We start from the raw sequence: 22244 nt of genomic DNA on the forward strand, positions 1-22244 counted from the left end.
CATTTGCTAACTACAGCCAGTGTCTGTGAGAGGATTCAAGCTATGGGGAACATCTTCACCTTATATACTTAAGTACTTGATGAGTGGAAGCCTGCTGTGGTGTGAGTGGCTGCATAGTAAAATAAGGTGATTTTTTTTCCACCACTGTCCCTGCAAACAGTCACAGTTGTTGGGGTGTGTTTAAAGGTGAAGGTGCTCAGAAATCTCACAACCACAGCTGCTCAGGGTAGCAGTAGCTCTCCATTGGTTCAAGGAGCAGATATCTCACTGCGAGGCAGTTGTGAAAATGGGCCATTAGACAGGGCCAAAAAGCCTCCCAAGATACCACAGAGTTAGGTCTCCACATACGGTGTAAGATGTGGACACTAAATATTGAGGGAGGGGGAAAGAAAGAAAGCCTCCATAAGAATTCCTTTCAACATAGCATTGTTTTGTCACTGCTGCGGCTGTTTCCACTCTCCTTAAATTGGTATGTGACTGTAGACCAGTGCTGACATAATGGGGTATTATATCTTAACCCCAGTAAAAAAAAATCAGAATGGGACATTGTGTTATCCTACTCCTCTCCAGCACAAATTCTTCTCTGTCCCAGGCCTTCTTTACAGTTAAGTTTTCCATTGGTGCTGAGGCTACATGCTAACCAGGTTCTCTGTTTAAGCAGGGCTTGCTTACAAGTGTAGCAAAGAACAGATTAATGCTGGTTTTAATGCTTAACTATAGTTAGGGGAATTTGTGTGGGAGGGGGAGGGAGGAAAGTCGAGTGAGTGATGGCTTGCTCCCAAATGCTTGACAATTGTTCAGAGTGCCGTTCTTACATCTGTGTCAGGTCTGTGAGTCCCCTTTCTGAAAATGCTTGTGTTATGTTAAGATGGTAATTTTAAAAAAAGATAGGCATTGTGACCGTAGCAGAATTAGGAAAGTCAGAGCATCTTAAAGTTAAAAACCTAATCCATTTCATAAATAGTGTGCTTTCATTGCAGGATTTCTACAAGCAAGAATGTATTTTTATTTTTGTTTTTAAAAGCAATCATTGAAAAGACTTAACTGTACTTTCCATTCTTGTTCCTAAAGAAGATCTCCAATGTCATAAGTTTAAGATGGAGGAGTAGTGTATCATTTAAAGGTACCCACCAAATGAATATTCTGTGTAGTTATAGATATCTAACTAAAATGTAGTGCTTTCTTACTTATAGTCTTCACTATAAGTTGTATGTGGTCTGTAGTAGCCTTTTGGTGCTGTAGTTTTATTTGATCTTTCTTACTGGCTCCACTTTGAGTTACATCTGCACTTTGGATAAGTCAAATAGCCTGATCCTATCTATTTTTGCTTGGAAGTAAGACCTTTTAAGTTGAGTGTGACTTACTTCCTAGTAAGTGCGCTTAGGACTACAGCCAAATCTAACAGTGAACACAGTTTACTGAGGAACAGCGAGTGCAACATATCAATTCTTTGAACCCAGGTTCTTCATTTACAAGCCAGTAACACTGAGCTTAAAAAACCCAGGTGTGCTTATCAGCTGCAAGCAAATCAGTTCTGTGTTGATGAATGTGATCTATTAGCCCTAGCCTAAAGAACTTGGTCATTATGAAGGACCTTCTGTTTTCGCCATGAATCATGTGCTTTAAGGATTGAGCAGCATGCATTCAATTAAGTGAATATATGTTCCTCATCAGGGAAGACAAAAGCTCAGATTCATCGATCTCTTGCGAGTACAGGGCCTCAAGTGTACAAATTCAGTTATTTATGTAGACTGGAATCCTGTGTATACTTACTTAGGAGTAAACCCCATTGAACACAGCGGGACTGACTCATGAGAAAACATACATAGGATTGTGCTGTTAGTCATTCATAAATACCTAATGTTGCACTAGGTATTGTGTAATAAAAGAAAATGACACGTCTCTGCCTAGAGCTTATATTCTGGAGCACATGGAGTATCTGTGCAAGCAAACTTCAGCAATAGCGTAAATGGAAGAGGCAGCTTAGTGCATATAAGGGATGATATAAAATGACTAAAATGAGTGGGAAAGGCTGCTTGTTCAGGAGTTCCATGTGTGCAAATCTAGAAGATGCCCAGGCAGAACTGACACAGTGGCCTGATTTGGATGTCACCTTATACCATAGTTTAGCATGGTGAGAACAGGCACAGCATCAGGGGGGCATTTGAATGCATTGCTTTAGATTAACCACAGCTTGTTGTGTCATCCAAACCTGACAAACTGTTGTTAATCTTAACTATCATTTATTGAAACAGGCCAACTTGAAACCTTAGGTTAAACAAACCATAGTTGACGTTAACCACAGCTTAGGATTTGGAAACACGCTAAGGGCACAATCCCATGGCCTCTAGTCAGCAGCTAGATGGCCATAGGATAGGTCGGTTCCCAGGAACTGACCTTCACTCCCTCCTGTGCTGCCTCGTAGGCAGCACGGAATGGCCCCGCACTCCACGCTCGGAAGAGGAGCACGGAGCAGCGAAAACAGGGCATTCCTGGGGGCGTTCTGGGGTGGGGAAGTCAGAAATCCGGTACGACACATCCAATGTGTCGTCCGGCCGCCGCTTCCCACGCTCCGACTTCCTGCAGCGAGACAGCCAAAATCAGATGTCCAGCCGCAAATGCAGGGCGGCTGAAGCACGGAGGAGATGATCCCCTCCACGCTTCTCCGGCCCTGCGTTGGATAGACGGTCGCCTCCAAGTTCATAGGCAGCTGCCTGTCCCAGTAGGATTGCTCCCTAAACTGTGGTGAATGGAAATTAAAAGCAAAAGCTTCCAAATACTTCTTCCCGACTGTTCTGAAGGGGGTGGGGGTCGCACAAGCCCAAGGCTTGCTGTGCTTGTTCTAGTCATGGTAAACTGCAGTTTAGCTTGACATCCAAACACAGCCTGCAAATTAGAATACCCTGGTGACTTTTAGGTATTTTGATATAGAACAACTGAGAAGATTACCGCTTTCTGTCATTGTCTCATTATTCTGTCACAGAGTCCCTGCTTTGAAAGCTGCACAACAAACAAATTTAATGCAGTTTTATGCAGAAAAATCTGCTAAAAGCACAGCCTCAGGAACAGAGAGAAATGGCAAATCTATTTCAGAAAGCACTGCAAACTTGGTCCTGGTGAGGAAAGGCTCCGAATTCAGGACTCCTAACCGAAGTAACAGAGTCAGAAAAAGCTGTTTTCTTTCTCCTCATTCCCCTCTGTCTTCCATTTACTTCTTCGTGAATCTACTCCATGGGTAGTTTGAAATGGAGATAGCGATTCCTTACACTTGAAGATGTGTTTGATTTTCAGTGGTGACATTAACTGTCAGGGTGGACACTGAGCCCATAGAATCCCAGAGTAGTTCTGATTCTGAGGAAGAGCAGTCGCTCCTGGGAGAGGAGCGCGCTCCTCTTTCCCAGGACCAACAGCTGATGGAGATTCCTCCCACCAGCATTCCTAGTTTAGTTAGCAGTCCAGGGAGTGACTGAGCACAGATAGCAGACTTGGTGGATGCGCGACACAGACGCAGAGAGCGGCGCCAGATGGAGGGCGCACAAACAACGGCTGCGCCCAGAGGCTCCAAGGGAAAAGGGGAGGGACTCTCCCTAGTCCTTAAGTTCAGGGGTCTGCCAGTAATTCCCTTTCAAATGGGGACCAACTGTTCCAACTTAGGGCATAGGTACTGTGCTGCTCAGATCTAGTTGCAATCAGTATAGTTGTTAAGTTGTAAAAGAAGAATAAAGCTTTGAAAGGAATTCCTTTGTCTGTGTCTGGACTTGGCTACTGGTTTAGACAGAGAGAGACCTCCAAGGAGCCCTTGACATTAACATTCATACAGTGTTCGTAAGGTAAATAGACATTCCTCTGTTTACTATCACTTAGACTGAACTTATACATATAACTGTGTTCAGTGTGTGCCTGATCTGTGCAATCTGCAGTGTCCCAGTATCTGTGGCACATCATACACTGCAGACAGGATTGAGCACAAAGCTGGCCCAGTTGTAGGCTGTTTTTGCTTCAGCTAAACCAAAGTCCATCAGATGTGCTTTGTGGACTATGTCCTTGAAAGACTTTTCCTGAGGAACACCATTTTCTTCTGCCGACTGAAGCACACCTACCCAGAGCTCGTTCTAATGCTTGATGACCTTTAATCTAGGAATCAGCTGGCGCTCTTGATTAGAAGCGCCAACGAAATGAGTCCAAGTGACCTGAGTGGTCCTGCCCCTCACCCCTTTCACACAGGCTTTCTGTGAAGGAAGCCTGCTGCACTCCATCCTCACAAAAGAGAGAGATGCGTACATTGGAAGAACAGAGAAAATAAGTCTCGGGGGCCAGGCTGGGGCTATGGACAGCCATGCCCAAATTAAGACATGGAGGGTGTATTCTCCACCTTGCAGTTCCTGAAGTCAGTTCCTGGAGCCGGCAGCTTGAGCTGAAGCCAAGAACTGGGGCCTGAAGCATAGTGGGCAGAAGTGGGCTCCCTTGACCAGGCAAGGCCAGTCTCTTAGCAACACACAGCAAGTCTGGCCAATGCAGAGGCTTCATATTGGCTGCCAATTGCAGGGACTGGTACTCCACACCCTTTCCCCCTTTCTGTCTGAGCAGGGCTCTGACGCCTGAGTGCATACAGTCCCAGGAAGCGCACGAAGCCGCCCCCCTCCCCAGTAGTCCCATGAGGTTCCTGGTTGAAGCCCTGGAGTTCTGGCAATGGTGCCTTGGAGAGGTTGGGCCACAAGGAATTGTCTCTGCCTCTAAAACGTGGGTGCAGAACCCCTGGCATGCAGGCCTAATCCAGCCCACTGTGCTTCCTAATCTGGCCAACATAGTTTCTGGGCTTCCTCCAGCGGGTGGGGCTTGGCTTCTGACAACATCTGGCATATAGAGGACCTGGTGTGGGGGCAGTGTGCCCCCCCGAAAGCGTTCTGCGCCCTGCTCTAAAATGTACTTGTACTTACCAAGTGTATTGTTCCACAGCATTATGCAGTGATTGCAGCACTACAGAAATTAAGCCATACTCTTCTTTCCCCGTATTCATAGAACAGAATCATAGAATAGTAGGGTTGGAATTATGGGAATGGGAATGATGCACAACTGTGTGAGTGTACATATATTCAGACAGTGTGCTACTTAGAACTGAAACTCTTTGGGGTGATCCTTCCCTGAGAGCAGTTTTTTGTTTACCATGAGACTCTTAAAAAAATTAAAGATCAAAAAGCCTTTCTCCTGACAGTAGGCCCCTGTAGGATGGTGCGTTCAAAGGATCCTTTTTCAAAGGTACTTAGAAGAATGAGATCTTTTCTAGAGGCTCATGGGGGATTTTTCTTTGCTTGTCTGAGGAGCTTGTTGCGAGTTTTCACTTTTTGACAGAATGCTTGTCCAGGTGTGCCTGTACTTCTATTGCAAATGCTTGTGGCGCTGCCTGAAATTTGTGGTGAGGAAACTGACAGGACGGTGTGAACTGCAGAGGATCTGCTACAATACAAAACCTGGGGCTGGCAGAACTATGAAAATTGGTAAGTGTAAATAAAACAACACTAAATGGTTGTGTTAATTTTGTTCTGGATGTTCCTGTGTTTCTTTATAGAATCATAGGGTTGGAAGGGTCCCTACAAGACCATCGAGTCCAACCCGCTGCTCAGTGCAGGAAGCCTGATTCCCAGGCGGTCTCCCATCCACGTACTAACCAGGACTGACCCTGCTTAGCTTCCAAGATAGATGAGAACAGGCACATCCAGCCCCTTGCTCGGCCTATTATATATTGCAAAGGCCCCCTGGAAAGGTCATCCTCGCTACAGGGCTTTGTGCACAGACAGACACTGGGCAACCATCACCCCTCCCTAAATTGCAGCCCATGTACTCTGTCCCATTGAACTCAAAGGCAGCCACCAAGAACTGAGCCAGTCCCTATCTGAGCAAAGCACATGGTGTTCCAATTGGGGGTTGGACTCGATGGCCTTGTAGGCCCCTTCCAACCCTACTATTCTATGATACTATTCTATGATTCCTTTCCCCACACATGCCAAAGTGTCCCAAAGAGCCAGAAGGAAGGAACTGGCTTTTATGTATTGTATTGTATAGTATAGTATAGTATAGTATAGTATGTTATTTGGCTTTCAGTTAGCATAAACATTCAGCTCATGTTTAAAAATGTTTTCCTTAACAGAATGTTGCCTTACCCAATCAATAAAAACTTATTTTATATTACTGAACACACACAACTTAACTTTTCATTATATTGATACGAGAACGCTTTGTGTATTTTTGGGAATTCAGCTCCATTTGTTGTGTAATTCTCTCCTTACCCTTTTTCATTTTTGATGATATGATTATAAAGCTTTTTGATGTACTTACATGGTTTGCTGCATTGCTGAAATGCTAAACTCTAATAAAAATCCAACATTTCCAATATGTTTTCTTGACAGAAACTTCATTGAGGAGTTCAAAAAATAAGGTGAGTAGAAGCCTAACTTTCCACACTGTTTTCCCATTTCCCTTTTGCCAGTTGTATTAGCAGTTTATGCAGCCTTGTAAATACGATCACAGAGAGCTTCACTAACCTACATATAAGTATACATTCAGTGCCTGAATAAACAAAAAGAGCCAGTAAAGGGGGGCAGGAGTGCAGTCCTTTTACCTCGGTGGCCACAAGAAAGCTACCTGACATCTTTAAGCATTTTGGGTTCAAATTCCCACTTGGCTGTGATGCTCTGGGGATGTCTTTCGGCAAGTTACGATCTTTCACCTTAATCTTTCTCATAGGACTGCTGTTGAGTATCAGCGAGATGGCAATTTGCAGAATACTTTGTGAGCTGAAAAATGTTATAAAATTAAAGAGAACAGTAATAATAGTCTTTATCAGACACAGCATATGCCCGGTGGCTCACACAGAATAATCCATGCAAATGTCAAGACCACCAAGAGATAACGGGGGTATTGTTAAGCATTTGTACAACAGTTTCTAACATGTTAAGTTCATCGTCAGTCTTTCAAGTCTGGTTTTTCTCCCGACACCCCTGCGAAGTACATTGCTACTAATCTCATTTGGCAGGTGGGAACTAAGACTGCAGGATAGTGGCTTGCACAGCACTAGTCACTGAACTGCTTGGGGAGAGGCGACATTAGCTTATTGATAGGGTTGACCATAATTCAGTCTGATGTATGCATAAATAGCAGTGCAGGTTTGTGATGTCGTCGCTCTCATAAAAAATTACATTCGGTCATGTCTGTTACATTTCTGTTTCTATAGATATGAGTTAACTGATATGAGTTAAATTCTTTTTTTCAGTTGCTCCAAAGTTCAGTAAGTGTTCATCCAGATGCTATTGAAAAAACTATAGATGCCATCATGGAACTGAAAAAGATTAACCTGGATGTAAACCCGCAGTAAGTTTGTGCATGTGGAGGTGTATGTGTGTTATTTTGTGTATTTGATATGATTTGTTCAAACACAAAGGAGAACACCCCATAATGCAGGAATGAAATGTTGTTCTAGCAGGTATGGTAATGGGAAATGGTACATCTTGGAAAAACTGTGCAGCGCTAATATGCTGTGATTCCCACAAGAATAGGAACAGATGTAAAACCTGTTCATTGGAATTGTCACAGGATAGACAGAAGCTAACAGACTCCGAGTGAAAAAGCCCTGATGCCAGTTCTCTCTCTGCATCTATAGTAGCACTTTCATTACTTTTCCAGTGGCATTTGAGAAATGAAATACTGCTGCGACTTCCTTTGCCAGCATAATGCACAGTTGGAAAACACAGCCCTTTTACACATGTGCGCATGCAAATACAAACACACACATGCCCACTCCAGGTTTTTTATCCGCCTCTTAGGTGGGGACGGAAGCAGGTCTCCTGAGAAGGGAAGGCTTGGGGGAGAGCAGCAAAGAGTAGTGTTCCCAAAGGCAGATTTAAAAATGGCATAATCTTAGGGAGGTGGCAGCATTCTCTTCGTTGCTACTAGTGCAGGCAAAACAATACGGATGAAATAGAAAGTTGGATTTTTGAGCAACCTCCCATGTTGTCTCAATAAATGCACTTTGCATGGTGAAGAGGAACAGGGTGTAGCTCCATACTGTGGTAATTGCAATCATGCAGAGCCAAGCTGCTGAATGCAGTGTGTTAACTCACTGTTGTTTTGTTTGTCTTTTTACTCTAGGCTAGGTGTATCTCTGCAGGCCTGCCTCCTACAGATTGTAGGGTACAGGAATTTGATTGCAGAGGTTGAAAAACTGCGTAGAGAGCCCTATGATTCTGAAGATTCCCAGCACGAAGAAATGCTTCTGAAGGTACACAATCACGTCACCATTACAAGGAGCTTTTTAGATTTCCAGAGACCACTGATAAAACAGTGCACTCACAATCTCGTCAAAAGGCTTGGTTGTGGAGTGGAAGGCCATCTAGTCCTACTGCTTGCTCAAAGCTTGATCTACAGTGTGAGATGCAAGCCCAGCATCCCTGACAGATGGTTGTCCAGCCTCTGTGTGAATATTTCCAGCAAAAGAGAGCCCACCTCCTCCCAAGGCAGTCTGCTATTCTGTCAAACAGCTCATACTGTTAAGATGTTTGTTTTACTGAGAGAACGGCCTGTCAATTCCAGTTTATTAGGGAATATCTGGGCCAAATGATACCTGACACAGAAGACACATGATAGGAGTATCCTGCAGCAGCGGGGGGCGGGGGCAGACAGATGGATGGGGAAATCTGACTGGAAACAAAATGCTGGATTAAATTAAATGACTCTTGACCTGATTGAGCACAGCAACTTGTATGAATTAAAATAGACATATTAAACTGATAGTATAAACATAACAGTGACACATTCAATTAAAAAATTAGCTGAGTGAATTATCAGTATTATTTTTGCAGGGTTTCTTGTTGTGTCTCTCTAGAGCAGAAAACTACCCCAAGCATTCATTTGCCCAGGATTCTAGCAATTGGAAGCTGATGCCTCAGACTTGTCAGAGGTCTCCGATACTACTCTGTTCAGAAGGCAGTGCTATGTCAGTGTTATGGGTCTCTGTTTTATTTTTACTTTCCGCCTCTGTTTGTTGTGCCCTTGTGAAATTGGCATAAGGGAAAACAATTCTTTCAACGTTTGGAGAATCAAAAAGGCTTAATCGCCTTGTGCTTTGGAACCACACTGAGATTTACAACTAAATAAACCGCTTAGGGGTCTGTATAGAGCCAATGAATATACACAATGAGTCCCTGTTAAGCTTTTTTGCGCCATTTCTACTTTCGGCCAAACAGCATTTCCCAGCGGCCATGTTTGAAATGCCTGCTGTGTCAAAGGAGCACTTCTTGCTCAATCTTTATTTGGCATGTTGCCTCAGGCTCCTCTGAATGCTGTGCATAACAATGAAGGTGAAGCCTGTAGAGAACTGATTTCAGAAATGTCAGTCCACAGACGTCCTGGGTTGTAATGTACCTATGACTTCCTCTTTCTCCCCTCATGTAGCTATGGAAATCGCTGAAACCCAATTCCCCATTGGAAGCTCGGATTTCCAAGCAGTGGTGTGAAATTGGTTTCCAAGGTGATGATCCTAAAACAGATTTCAGAGGAATGGGCCTCCTGGGGTTATATAACTTGTTGTAAGTATATTTTTGTCTCTCTTAAAGATTGAGTATAAAAGGAACAAGTTACATTTCCACCAATACATTTCTGACTCGTATCAATTGCTGTTCTTGAAATGCTTGGAGATTTCCCACCTCGGTTTATTTCAATTCCATCCCTCTTTTTGAAAAATAATTTATTTTCTTCCTTTTTTATGAACAATTTATTTCACAACCAACTAAAACAATGTTTTGTATTTACTTAAAAACTGGAGACCTTAATGAATATTAACAGAAGTATCCAGTCTGCCGTTTTCTCTTTTTCTTTCCTTTGGTTTTTGGCACATTGTGCTAATTTTACCATTGATAGGTAATCCCATAACTTCTGAAACACTGCATTAACTGCCAGAATTTTTCCTTGTCTCTGCTATGTATATATTTATTTAGAATATACGAGCCCACCTCACACACTGAGTTATGTATTACGCCGAGGGGAACAGCACACACCAGCTACAGCACCACATGAAGAGGATTACATGTCCAATTTAACTACCTGTCTGGGAGAAAATCCCACTGAACTCAGTGTGACTTATATCTGAGTAGGCATGTATAAGATTGCACTGTTACTTTATTTTGTATGAACAGGGTCTCTGCGTACAGTTCCATGGGATGGGGGAAATGCACCTACAGTTCTTTTGGGAGGTGTTATTAAAGTCTGAAATGTGTTTTCCCCTCCAGATACTTTGCCGAACGTGATGCTGCTGCAGCTCAGCAGATCCTCTCTGACTCTCTTCAACCGAAATACAGGTAACATTTGAAGCTGGAAATAGAAGCAGCATCTAATAAATAAATCACTTTAGCAACTATTTTGCATTGCTTTTACTGTTAATATGCAAGATACTCTGTCTTTCTTGAACTCTGTTTCTTAGACTGGAGAGCCTAGATTTTACATATTCTGCATATTTATTTTACTGTTAAATACATTAAGTCTGATCCATGTTTATATTGATTTTTTTTAAAGCCACTTATTTTTTCTTTCTTTTTTTTTCATCTTTCACAATGAAGGGAAGTCACTAAAGAGGAGCTAAGGTATTTTTTTTTCCTTTTCCATTTTATAAGCCTTGAAACAGAGTTTTGTAGCAGATTTAAACTGTATTCTAGGAGATGGGGCAGTGCAGATACAGAGTGGATCCCACAAAGAAAGGGGCAAGCTGCAGCCTTCCTTGTAAGCAGATCTATGTGAGAGGAATGAATGCATCTTCCCCATTCAGAGGAGAGCAGTCTAAGAAATAAGCCCTGTGACAAAAGGTTGAAGGAACTGGGTATGTTTAGCCTGGAGAAGAGAAGATGGGGGTGGTGGAGAGGCCATGACAGCATTCTTCAAATTCCTGAAGCACTGCCACATAAGAGGGCAAAGACATGTTCTCTGCTGCCCCTAAGGGCAGGACTAGATCTAACGAGCTTAAGTTACAGGAAGGTAGATTTTGGCTGAACGTTAGGAGAAACGTCTTAACAACAAAGCAGTTTGACGATAAAACCACTTACCTGTGGAGGGGGGTTCTCGGTCACTTGGATGTCTTGAAGCAGAGACTAGATTGCCATCTGTTGAGGATGATTTGTCTCTAGTTTTCCTGTGTTGAGCAGAGGGTTAGACTAGATGGCATTTTAGCACTTCTTGCCTGTTATCTTTATTTACTCAATGATACTACCAACCTCACCCATCCTCTGCTGTCTGTGTATGTGCTTGTGAGTTCTCTTCCTCCCCACCTGACTTCCTCGCAGATCTACTTGTGAGGAAGGCCTGTAACCTACTGGGTAAAGCCCTCCACTTTCTCCTAAGTATGTCTACTGGATGGGAAGTGTCCTAGCTTGCCATTTAACAGAAGAGAGCTAGTGGATCTGCTTGCCTCTTGTTTTGGAGAAGCAGGCTGGAGCTAGTGCCTTATAACTGGATTTTCTGGGGAACATATAGTAGTTAGCTTTCTTCTTATAGCTCAGCTTTATCCAGCCTGGTGCCCTCCAAATGTTTTAGACAACTCCCAGCAGTCATGACCATTGATAATGCTGGACAGGGCTAATAGAAGTTGAAGTCCAAAACATCTGGAGGGCTCAAGGTTGGGGAAGGCTGTTACAGGCCCATAATATGCTTCTTCCTTCCCACCCATCTCCTTCAAAGATTCCTTTCAGCCAGTTAACCTTACCATGGCATTGGGGAACACTTTAGCAAAGCCTTTAATTCAGCTTTCCCAAAACCAAGTGCCATCCAGATGTAGCTCTATCGCTTTAAGTATGAGAACTGGAATGGTGGGAGTTGGCAGTCCAACACATCTGAAGGCTACCAGGTTCTTGGTTCATTGTTAGAGAGATGGACTAGATCAGGAGTGGGCAACTTCACAGATTCCAGGACCATTTTCTTCTCCCCTTGTTTCCAAGCTAAATTTGTCCCTGTTAAGCTTTCATCATAGTTAGCCGCCAAAATTTGGTGGCAACCTGATGACATTTTTGCTGCTTTCCCCATTATATGCATTTTTTGTGCATATTTTAAAATTTGCAAACTGCATCACAACCGTGCAGATATCACCATATAACTGCATTCCATTTTGTGTGTGGGTTCAGGAAGTGCGAATTTGGTAAGTTCATGCAAACTGAACAAATTTCTAACCCATTCCTAGTACTGAAGCTCTAAATCAGGAACATGGGAAATCTTGGACATGTTCTAGGACTATGTAGCTAACCCAGTTGCCCAGACGTAAGCCACAACAAGCCCTGATTAACTAGTTTATTCACAGAATTGCTCCCAGAGGTAAGTTCCTGGCAGATGTTTATCCTGAAGCACAACTGCAACATTGCACTATAAACCATATCAATGTGCTAGGCCATATTATGTACGTATGTGGCAGTGCTTTGGAGAAATTAAACAATGCCGTGTCAAAACGTATTTATTCACATAATTTTTTCTTCCTTGCAAGTTGTGGCATGGCAGCCAGTTTTAACTTCTTGTTGCCATTTGTGATAAACGGCCCCTCCTTCCCCTGAAATCTGTGCTAGGTGGAAAAGTCCACCTAAAAATTAAAATATGGAATTGTGAGCACTTTGGCCCTTGGTGATTAGGTTTTGGAACTCAGGACTGTATGAGTTACTGTTTTTTCCACAGTGCTGGACAAAGCCTAATTCCATTTTCTGAATGGGGATGTTGTGGCACTGCAAGTCCTCCTATTATTCTTTGTGTGCTTGCCCTAGAGACTCTTTGGGGTATTGTGTTGTGACTGTGCATGCAATTTTCCATTAAAAAGCATCCACCGGAGACAGAAATAATTCTAGAGGCATACATCTTCTAGAGTACATTTTGGTTGCTATTGAGATGCTGGTGGTGGTGATATGAAATGTAATGTGTCTATATTAATATTTGGAGTAGGATTCATGCTGGGTAGGCATTCATTACTGCTGGTAAGAGTGCTTTCTACGGCTTGGTACTTTCTGGTATCTATGAAAAATCTGGAGGGCCTATCATTGTTTCTTCAGTAGCAGCAGCAGCACCAAATGTAGAAAGCAAAGTTTCAAGGATCTGTATTACCCAGAATGATAGGAACATCCATTTCTTTATAGGTACATGAGGGCTGTAATCTATAAACCATGGATGTATGTATTTAAATAATATACTGCTCTTTATATAGTTCTTATCATAGATTATTTTAAGAAATAGCCTGTAGCTTGCCTGATTAATAGATCATGCTCTAAGACAAGGAGATCAGGGCAGTGGGTTGTAGCTTAATAGTGTATTAAACTTGGGTTCAAGTCCTCCTCTGCCGTAAGAATGCTTACCAGGTAGACAGTGAAACAGGGCCACCTACAGACCAGGTAGTGTTTTTCCTGCATATACAGGAGACTCCCCAGGTATGCAGAAATATATTATTTTGTAAACTAAAGGAGATAAAAACATGGGTTTTATCTTTAACAGAGGTCTCTACAGGTCAGGTTTCATAAGGAAGCTAGACAGGAATAGGTCAGCACCCTGGAAAACTCCAAATGAGGCTAGAACAGACGGTGGTCTGTATGTTGCTTCAACAAGGGGCAGAGCAAGTCTGAGCCTTAAATAAGACTTTGGTTGCATTTAGGCTTGTTGGCCCTGCCTCCGTATTGACTGAGGCTTTACCTCCTAAAGTGGACTGGCCTGTTTTAGCAACCTCAGGCTGAAACAGTCTGGGAGTGGCTGTGGCATGCTAGTTTTGTCTTCAGAGTCTGGTGATGGTAATGCAGCCTCCTCTGGACACAAGGGAGCCGAACGCCAAGGTCTTTCTAGAGAACTGGGTCCCAGGGAGGTGAAAGCATCATGAAGCCTTTCCATAGCTGAGGCCTCTCCCTGAACCATTAACTCTGGAACCTCTTCTTTTGAGGACAAGGGGCAGAATCCTCTGAGGACGCAGGTTCGGAGTCCTGGTCCATAACAAAACAAAAATAATGCACACAAAAAGCAACCTCATCATGGCTGAGCATGCTGAGTAGCTTCTAGGAGCTGTGAAATGTTGAGGGTGTTGGCTGGAGGGAGAGAAAAAGTCCTGCTTAAAGTACAGTTAAAATACAATCACAAATAATTTAAACAATTTGAAAAGCTTGTAAACAGTAACCAACCAAAGGCTAACTTGCTACCCTCAGTGCCTTGGAAGAAGGCCAAGATCTAGATGTGATATTTAAATACATTTAAACCCAATGTTAGTTTGGATATGAATTATGCATCTTTGCAAATGTGTGGTGTGAGTTGCCCTGTTGACTTTTCCTGTGTGGTGCCTGTCAGCTGATGTCCTCGCATCCACCTTTTATTTGCTGAAGTGAAAGTGTGCATCTTTAAAAACAAACAAAAAGGGGGGGGGGTACATTTGTTTGTTTACATCTTGTTTTTTCATCAAAAAAGTTAGTGCCTAACAAAGTCTGCATTAAAGACAGCATCAGAATTAGAAGAAACAGCCTCTGTAGTTGTCATTTCTTTCCAAAAGCTTGCTTGAACAGTTTTGATCACCTTCTCAAATGTTAGGGAGAGTGACTAAAAAAGTGGGAGTGGCTAAACTAGCCAGGAACTCTCTTTCCCTGGTTTGATTAGTGTGTCATCTGAATCAGGAACTCTGGCTTGTCTCTCCCCCAACAATCCAACCCTGGCTTACAACTCTGGCTTGGGGGAGAGACAAGCCAGAATACCAGTTTGTGCATCACACTAACTAAGCCAAGGATGGAGAGACTCTGGCTTGTTTAGCCATTCCCACTGGCAGGAGGAGCCAATCAGGACTCAGGAGTGATCCCAACTATGATCTGCCCCCTTTTTTCAGCAGGGATGGATCAAATTGATAGGGCTTTAATTCAGCCTTCCATAACCTTGCCCTCTTTATTGGCGATGTTCTCTGGGGATTATGGGTGTGGTAGTCTGACACATCAAGGAGGCACCAGATTGGGGAGAGTGCATTAGAGCCTACACTTCGGGGATTCAGATGACATAGATTATATATGGTGGGGAGGACAGGTGCCACCCCTAGGCCAATGTCATGTTTTGCTATGCATATGGCATTTATGCTGAGCCGAGCCCTGTGTGAACTGGCTCCCAAGTGTTTAGAAAGTTTGGACACGAAGGCAATATGCTTTCCTTTCATCTTCTCACTCCGGTAGCAGTGTTAGTTCCTCAGGCTTGTTTCCAGTGATTTATGTCAAATCTGTTATATAGAATATCAAAGGCTACAGTCAACCTTGCTCAGAGTTGAAAAAAATAGAGAGCTTTCCACAGATTCCTACTCCCGTCTTCCGTAGTGTAACAGAATTGCCCAATCTTCCTCCTCCTTTTTTTAAGGCAGCACACAGAGAATAAATTGCCTTTGACAGCGAGAATACTGAAGTCACACTAAATTTTTAGATTGCGCTGATGAGGATGTTATAGTGATAGTGGAATAAGGCAAGTGAGCTGAGCTGGATTCAGAGGTTTTGCATTTGCTTGGGTTTAAAAGAATACAAACATTCTATTCACCAAAGTCAGAGTAAAATGCTACCAAGTTGATCAACCTTTTCTGGATAATGATTATTATGCAGAGAGAATCCATTTTGCATTTGTACAGTAACATCTGATTTAATTTTTCCCCCCAGTAAATTCAGCAAGGCGGAGTGGGAGAAGAAAAAGTATGATAAAGCCATTGGGTAAGTGTAAAATTCCAATGTAGCAATATCATTTTGCTGATCTTTTTTTGTTGGTAATTTTGTTATGTTTACTGAGGACTAGAAAAGCTGTCAATTTCAGTTTTCTCATTTTTCAAATTCATTGAAAATTCTTGTCTTGAATGTTGAGAATGTCTCAGGCTTAAGTTTGGTTTGCCCTACACAGATTTTTTTTAAAAAATGTTCGCAGGGACATTCATAAGCTTTTTTTTTGCACATTTCCCCTAATGCATGTATTTTTGTATGCATGTTTGCGTAATATACACATACTTAGTAAGTGAGTTTTCCTAACGCAATGCATTTTTTAACATTACTTTCGCTAGTATGTGCTTTTTTGTAGGCATTTTTTAGTTGGAGAAGTCCATTATAAAATTTGGAATAGTGTGAATTTCCAAAAAACCATAAAGTTTCAGTTTGCATAGTGGTGTAAAAGTGCAAAATTAGGTAAATTTGCATTCAGATGCAAGCTGAACAAATTTCTCACCCATCTCTACTTAGGGCCCACCACACTTCCCATAGAATGGTGGAAGGTTGTTGTTGTTATTATTTGCCTTTCGAATGATTTATTTCAGTCTTAAGTGGTTTGATTCTTAGGGTCTGCTCTAGCTGCAGCCATGTAAACAAGTGTTTGCGCTGGTGCGTCTTGCAAAGGGTTGAGAGTGGCCAGCCCCCACCAGCAATGGCTAGAGATTTTTCCAAGCTTCATGCTGACTGTCATCAGCTAGTTTTAACATGGAATTCGAGGACCAGGAGAGGGGATCTCCACGTATGATTGTTGAGCAGCTCCACAGAAGCTGCCTTGTGCTTCCTATTCTGAACCTGGGACACTTGTGTGGCAGCAGTGGCTGTGCCGCTGATTCATCCCCTTCTTCCTCCTTTCCTAAGAGGTTATAGCTCAGTGGTAGAGCCTCTGCTTTGCATGTAGAAGGTCCCAAGTTCAATCCCTGGCATCTCCAGGTAGGGCTGAGAGAACTCCTGCCTGTAACCCTGGAGAAATGCTACCTGTCTGTGTTGACAATACTGGTTATTATCCACTGTTAGTCCTATGTAGAGTAGACCCATTGAAATGAATGGGACTTAAGTCTCATTCATTTCCATGGGTCTGCTCTACGTGGAACTAGCATTGGATGCTACCGACTGAGCTAGATGGACCTGTGGTCTGACTTGGTATAAGGCAGCTTCCTGTGAGCCCTTTTTGTATGGACTGGCTGGAAAGTTTCAGCTGCTGCCTGTGGTTGTTGCAGGCAATTCCATGGGTATCTGCAAACTGTGGCTCTTCTGGCAATAGCCTGTGAACTGTTTGCCTTCAAGGGGTGGGAGGGTGCTAATGGCAAGGGAGACATCCTGTCTGTCAGAGTACCGTTGCTTCACCCTCTATCCCGTAGGCCTCGATATGAAATAATGTCTCTTTTCAGGCATTGCAGCCTCAGTCATCTTCCCCCTTCTTCTACCCATTCTGGTTCCCCATGCCTGCTCAAAATGAAGGGAACTTTTACCAAGGAAATATTTTTGTAATGGTAGAACACATCCTCATAGAACACTTTCGTCAGTGATGAATTGCTATTAAGAAGACCTGAAAGAGAGCCATGTGCAGAATCAGAACCTCGTTCCTTTATCCCTTGTAAGGCTTGCTCGAAAATCAACTGGTACCCCAGACAAATGTAAATCTTACTGCACCCTTGGCAACCTGGTATAATTCACTCCCAGTTCACCTTATTTACATCTGCGTTCTTGGTGATTGCCTATGATTAAAAAAAATAGACCCACAGATTATTTATTTGCATTGATGCTACTGTAGTGGAACCGCAGAGGTGCATTTCCCAAGACTTGGCAGATTCTCATGCTGCCATATAGCTACAAATGAAATGAGAAGTAATCTGAACTTTTTCGAACGACGGAAACAATTTAACATAGAAAACAATTGACACTGCGGTCAGTATTGCTTTTAGATAAAAGTTTATGCTGTGGATTTTCTAGATGCAATTCTTCCATCAACTTTAGTCCCTTCCATATCTTTTAATTTCTTTGTCATGTTTCTTGCAGGTACTCTTTTGCTATTGTTGGCATTAACATAACAGACCTTGCATACAACCTGCTTGTTAGTGGAGCTCTGAAAACACACTTCTACAATGTTGCTCCAGAAGCTCCGACATTATCCCATTTCCAGCAGACATTCTGTAAGTAGAGTGAGTGTGTGGGGGAGGCAGGGAGGGGGAGAAAAAGAATTGTGTATGTTGTGCTGGTAATATTTTTCCTTAACATCACTGCAGGTGATCAGTTATAAAAGCATAGGTTCCACTGGTTGATCACATCCCTAAATGAAATTAAATTTGACATTTGCCTAGAGGTGACCGACGTGCAGCAAAAATAGATAGCTGACTCTGCTTTATAGGGCAACTGATATTCTCAGACTGAATAAACTCTTTCCCTTTTCCCATTGCAAATGTTTACTTTTTCCAAACAACCATAAAGTAATTGGAACCCAAGATCTTTCAGCAGATCTTCCATACTGTTCCCCATACTATTTTATTTCACTTTGCTTATTGATTTTGTTTTCCCTTTTATTCTAGCATGGGGGGGGGGTTTACTGGTGATAACAGTGTTGTGATAAACTCCCTTACTGATAAGATCCCTCAGCTAATTTAGCATCTCTGCAGTCCTTACGAGAGCTAAATATCTCCCAGCTTCAACCTTGGCCTAGCTCATTACAGAGGTCACGTCTTCTGTAGTGGGAGGGTGCTGTTGCGCTCATGCCCTGCTTGTGGGTTCCCGGTCGACAGCTGGTTGGCCACTGTGTGAACGGAATGCTGGACTAGATGGTCTGATCCAGCAGGGCTCTTCTTATGTTCTTCTAATACACCTCCTCCCCAGCTCAATGAACCTTTCTCCCTATCACTGTTACCTCCACCAATCCCAAGGAAAACAAAGCTTCCAGCTCTCACTCTTCCCTGCCCCTCTCTCCCACACTGTATAGCAGGCTCTGTGGCTTGGACTCGCTGCTCATCCCTGGTGTCCCATCCCCACCCATGTTCAAAATGCCATAATTAGCCTCAGGTGGTGCAGTATCAGGAGTCAGCCCAGCCAGGACTAAACCCCCACTCAGTCTGTCACAAATGAATTGATCTCAACTTTGTTAGCAACTCACACTCTCGATGGCTCAAGGTTGCTTTCATACATTACATTTTTTCCCATACATATGACCCCCAGCATAACTCCTGATCCCAAGATACCCCCCCCCACGCACAAATAATGCATGACTGAAGCAGGCAAAGATATCAACCTTGTGCTCCTGAATAGCAACATAGGCTTTGCAGAACCTAAATATGCTCCTGGTGTCTTGGCTCTGGACTGGTGTCCCAGAGCCTCAGTGACAGTGGCTCTGGGGAGGCATCTGAACCAGTTCCTGGTCCTTCTGAAGCAGGGCCCACTGACTTGGAGCCCATGTCTTGTTCACACAACCCCCAGAAGTTGCCATCATCCTCTGATGAGTGGACTTTGGACTCCTCTAGTGAACAAAGAGAGCATGGGGAACAGTCCCCAACTGGTCCCCCCCCTTCTCCCCTTCATAGATTCATAGAATAGTAGGGTTGGAAGGGGCCTATAAGACCATCAAGTCCAACCCCCTGCTCAGTGCAGGAATCTGAGTCAAAGCATCCCTGACCAGCTTCATCTCTCCAGTGTGGGAGAGCCCACCACCTCCCTAGGTAATTGATTCCATTGTCACATTGCTGTAACAGTCAGGAAGTTTTTCCTGATGTTCAGCCAGAATCATTCCCTAGGAGAAGTCAATACCTGCAGGAAAAGGCTGCTGGCCCTTTAACAGCCAGATGCAGAACCTGAAGGGAAGGAGTTTCCAGAGAGATTCTCCTGGGCTGATTATAAAACCTGCCGGTGGCTCTCAAGACTCTGCTGGAGTAACTAGTTAGTTCTCTGGCTCCAAGTTCGCTGACCAAGGTCCTGAAATGTAACATTAATTCAAGATATGACTCAGCCATCTTGACCACACGGAGCCTCCTTGCCTGAGCTGACTCCCAGGACAGACGACAGATTCCCTGATGGAGCACGGCACTTAGAAGTTAAGGGAGCCCAAGCTCAACTTAAAATATAGTCCCAGTTTAGGAGGAAAATGTTGAAAGGTGCCCCTTGTCACTATTTTTTTCTAGGACTGCCACAATATAAAACTCCCAGCACATTCATTTAAGATGGAGCATGTTGTCATCTATATATCAACATGTCTGTATTTGACTGAACTTTATAAAACGTGTTGCTATAAATCCAAAAAATGGTGGAAAAAAATTAATAATTAGTTGCTGACCAAGGATCTCTATGCAGTTGCACATGCAGGCATTAGCTCCCTTGAGCATGATTCTAGTGCTGAGCCAAAAGTTCCCAAGTGAGAACCTTCCAGCTTGAGCTTTGGCAATGGCCGGAGGGGAAGGAGGACAGTTTTCCCCCCAAGATGTCCCTGTCACAGTGATGCTACACCACAGTGTAACACCACTCTGGGGGCTTTTGGGGGAAAATGGTGGCTGTGAGCAAGGAGAACAGCACCAGTTGCACTGGTGAGCTTTGTGCTCATCCCCCGCCCCCACAGATTCCCCCTGACAAAAAGTTGCTGTTGTCTTTACATTTCACCTGTAAATGGGGTAGTGAAACAGAGCCGTTTTAGTCCACCCCAACTTTCTACATACTACTTCCTAAAAGGAGATTAGCTTCATGCAGGGAAATGACATTTATGAAGTGGCCTTCAGACTCCAGGTGCAAGTTTTCTACGTGTTTTTTTTAAACATTTTCAAATCCTTTGTGAACCTTGGAGTTCTGGTGTCCTCCAGATGTGTTGGGCTTCAATTCTCATAATTCCCAGAAAGCATGACCAATTCCCAGCCAGCATGGCTATCGGGCATGCTGGCTGGGCATTATTGGAGCTGTAGTCTAACACATCTGGGGGGCACCAAGTTGGGAAAGCCGGTCTAAAGCCGTTTTGGAGCACCTGCACAAATTGTGGCATCAGGCAGCTTGTGTGTTGATTTGCCAGTGCTAGACCTCGCCCACCAGGTGGTGCTATTCCATTTGCACCACCAAGAAATGCTCTTCTTCATGCAACTCTTCCTACTCCATATTCCCCCATCCTGTTCCATTCTGTACAGTTTCTGCAAGGATATGGCCCTTGCAAGACATAGGAAGAACTAGACCACAGGGGCAACTTCAGCAGGTCCAGGGGCCAATTTCCCCCACCAGAGGCCATACCTCTCTCCAGCTGCCATCAAAATTCCCACTGTGCCACTGATTATGCTGCTGAAACTTTAGTAGTGTGGCAGCGGCAAATGAGATTTTTCTTTAAAACAAGGTGTATGTGGAGCATGCACCTTCTTTTCAAGCAAAATTGTGCTTCTTTTATAGGAAGGTAGCCCCGTTTTTGACAAATTTCAGTGGCAGCAGGGCAGCGGGGCCCCCAAAAATGGTTGGGGAAACGCATGCTGCCATGGACCTTGTGTTGCCTGCCCATGATCTAGGCTCAACAGAGGCAGCTAGGATAGATCGACTGTTACTTTACCATTTAAAAAAGATTACATCCTAACACTGTAAAAGATTGTGCATATGTGTATGTGATGTATTATCCCAAACAATCTCAAAATCATTTGTTCAAAATCCCAGTTCATGGTTAGGGATCCTATACTAGAGAATACTGTCATGGCCCAGGCCACCTTGTAAAGCTCTGAGTGAACAAGGATTTGAGCCCAGGTGAGTGAGACTTTATTTAAAAGGAACTCTAGGGAAAATAGATGCACTTCTAAGCTGCTCTCACCATATTTACTTTTGGTTTCTATTAGCTGGCAGTGGAGGATGTGGTGTGGTGAAGAGAAGCCATTGAAATGTTTGTTGTTTTTTAAATGCCTCCAGGCAGTGTGTCTGAATTGCAGCAAGCTCTTGTTCTCAGGGAGCGAATGATAGCTGGACTAATTTGGCCTTACAATTACTAGGTCAAATTCCGCCGGCATGTGCATTTGCATTTGTCCATTCCCTTTGGCTTTTATCGTGCTTGCCCATGTGGAACTTGGCCACTGTCCTCAGTACAGAACTAGCATTTCTGATGCTCCAGGCAATGTAGTAAATTGGACTACTACTCACTGTTTATCTAAAACTCTGGGGGGATACAGAGGAATGATGCACTGTTTCAAAATGGAACATGCAGTACACAGACTTTATAAAAAGGGCATAGTCTGAAGGCACATGAGGCAGCCACCGTGCTGAAGCTAAGCAGGTCTGGGTCTGGTCCATGCTTGGAGGGGAGACCACCTGGGAACCATATGGAGCCACCTTCAGTTCCACAATGGAAGAAAGGTGAGATATTAAATAAAGCAAGCAGGCAAGCAAAGGTTATAACATTTATATAAACTTTCCAGATGTTCGCGCGCTTATATATATAATATATTCATTCTCTCTCTCTCTCTCTCTCTCTCTCTCACACACACACACACTCACACACACGTAACTCAGATCTTCTTTTGCAGTTAT

General features: G+C 43.5%; 1 protein-coding gene across 4 annotated transcripts in view; it reads left to right on the plus strand.

Moving 5' to 3' along the window:
- The window catches only part of ELMOD1 (ELMO domain containing 1), a 67667-nt gene that overhangs the window by 35436 nt on the left and 9987 nt on the right, over window positions 1–22244 (plus strand). For 2 of the 4 annotated variants that reach the window (XM_084841634.1, XM_084841633.1), the window contains 9 exons: window positions 5350–5495; window positions 6405–6433; window positions 7268–7365; window positions 8143–8272; window positions 9445–9578; window positions 10278–10346; window positions 10605–10628; window positions 15660–15710; window positions 17772–17905. In XM_084841634.1, the coding sequence (XP_084697760.1) occupies window positions 5350–5495; window positions 6405–6433; window positions 7268–7365; window positions 8143–8272; window positions 9445–9578; window positions 10278–10346; window positions 10605–10628; window positions 15660–15710; window positions 17772–17905 (815 nt within the window). Of the gene's footprint in view, window positions 1–1071; window positions 1124–5349; window positions 5496–6404; window positions 6434–7267; window positions 7366–8142; window positions 8273–9444; window positions 9579–10277; window positions 10347–10604; window positions 10629–15659; window positions 15711–17771; window positions 17906–22244 lie in introns of all 4 variants that reach the window. The other 2 variants (XM_084841635.1, XM_084841636.1) reach the window with 2 other exon arrangements.

Source organism: Heloderma suspectum, chromosome 3, assembly GCF_057233095.1.
Source record: "Heloderma suspectum isolate Gila_16-S chromosome 3, 16-S_ref, whole genome shotgun sequence".
In the NCBI taxonomy this organism is placed as follows: Eukaryota; Metazoa; Chordata; class Lepidosauria; order Squamata; family Helodermatidae; genus Heloderma; species Heloderma suspectum.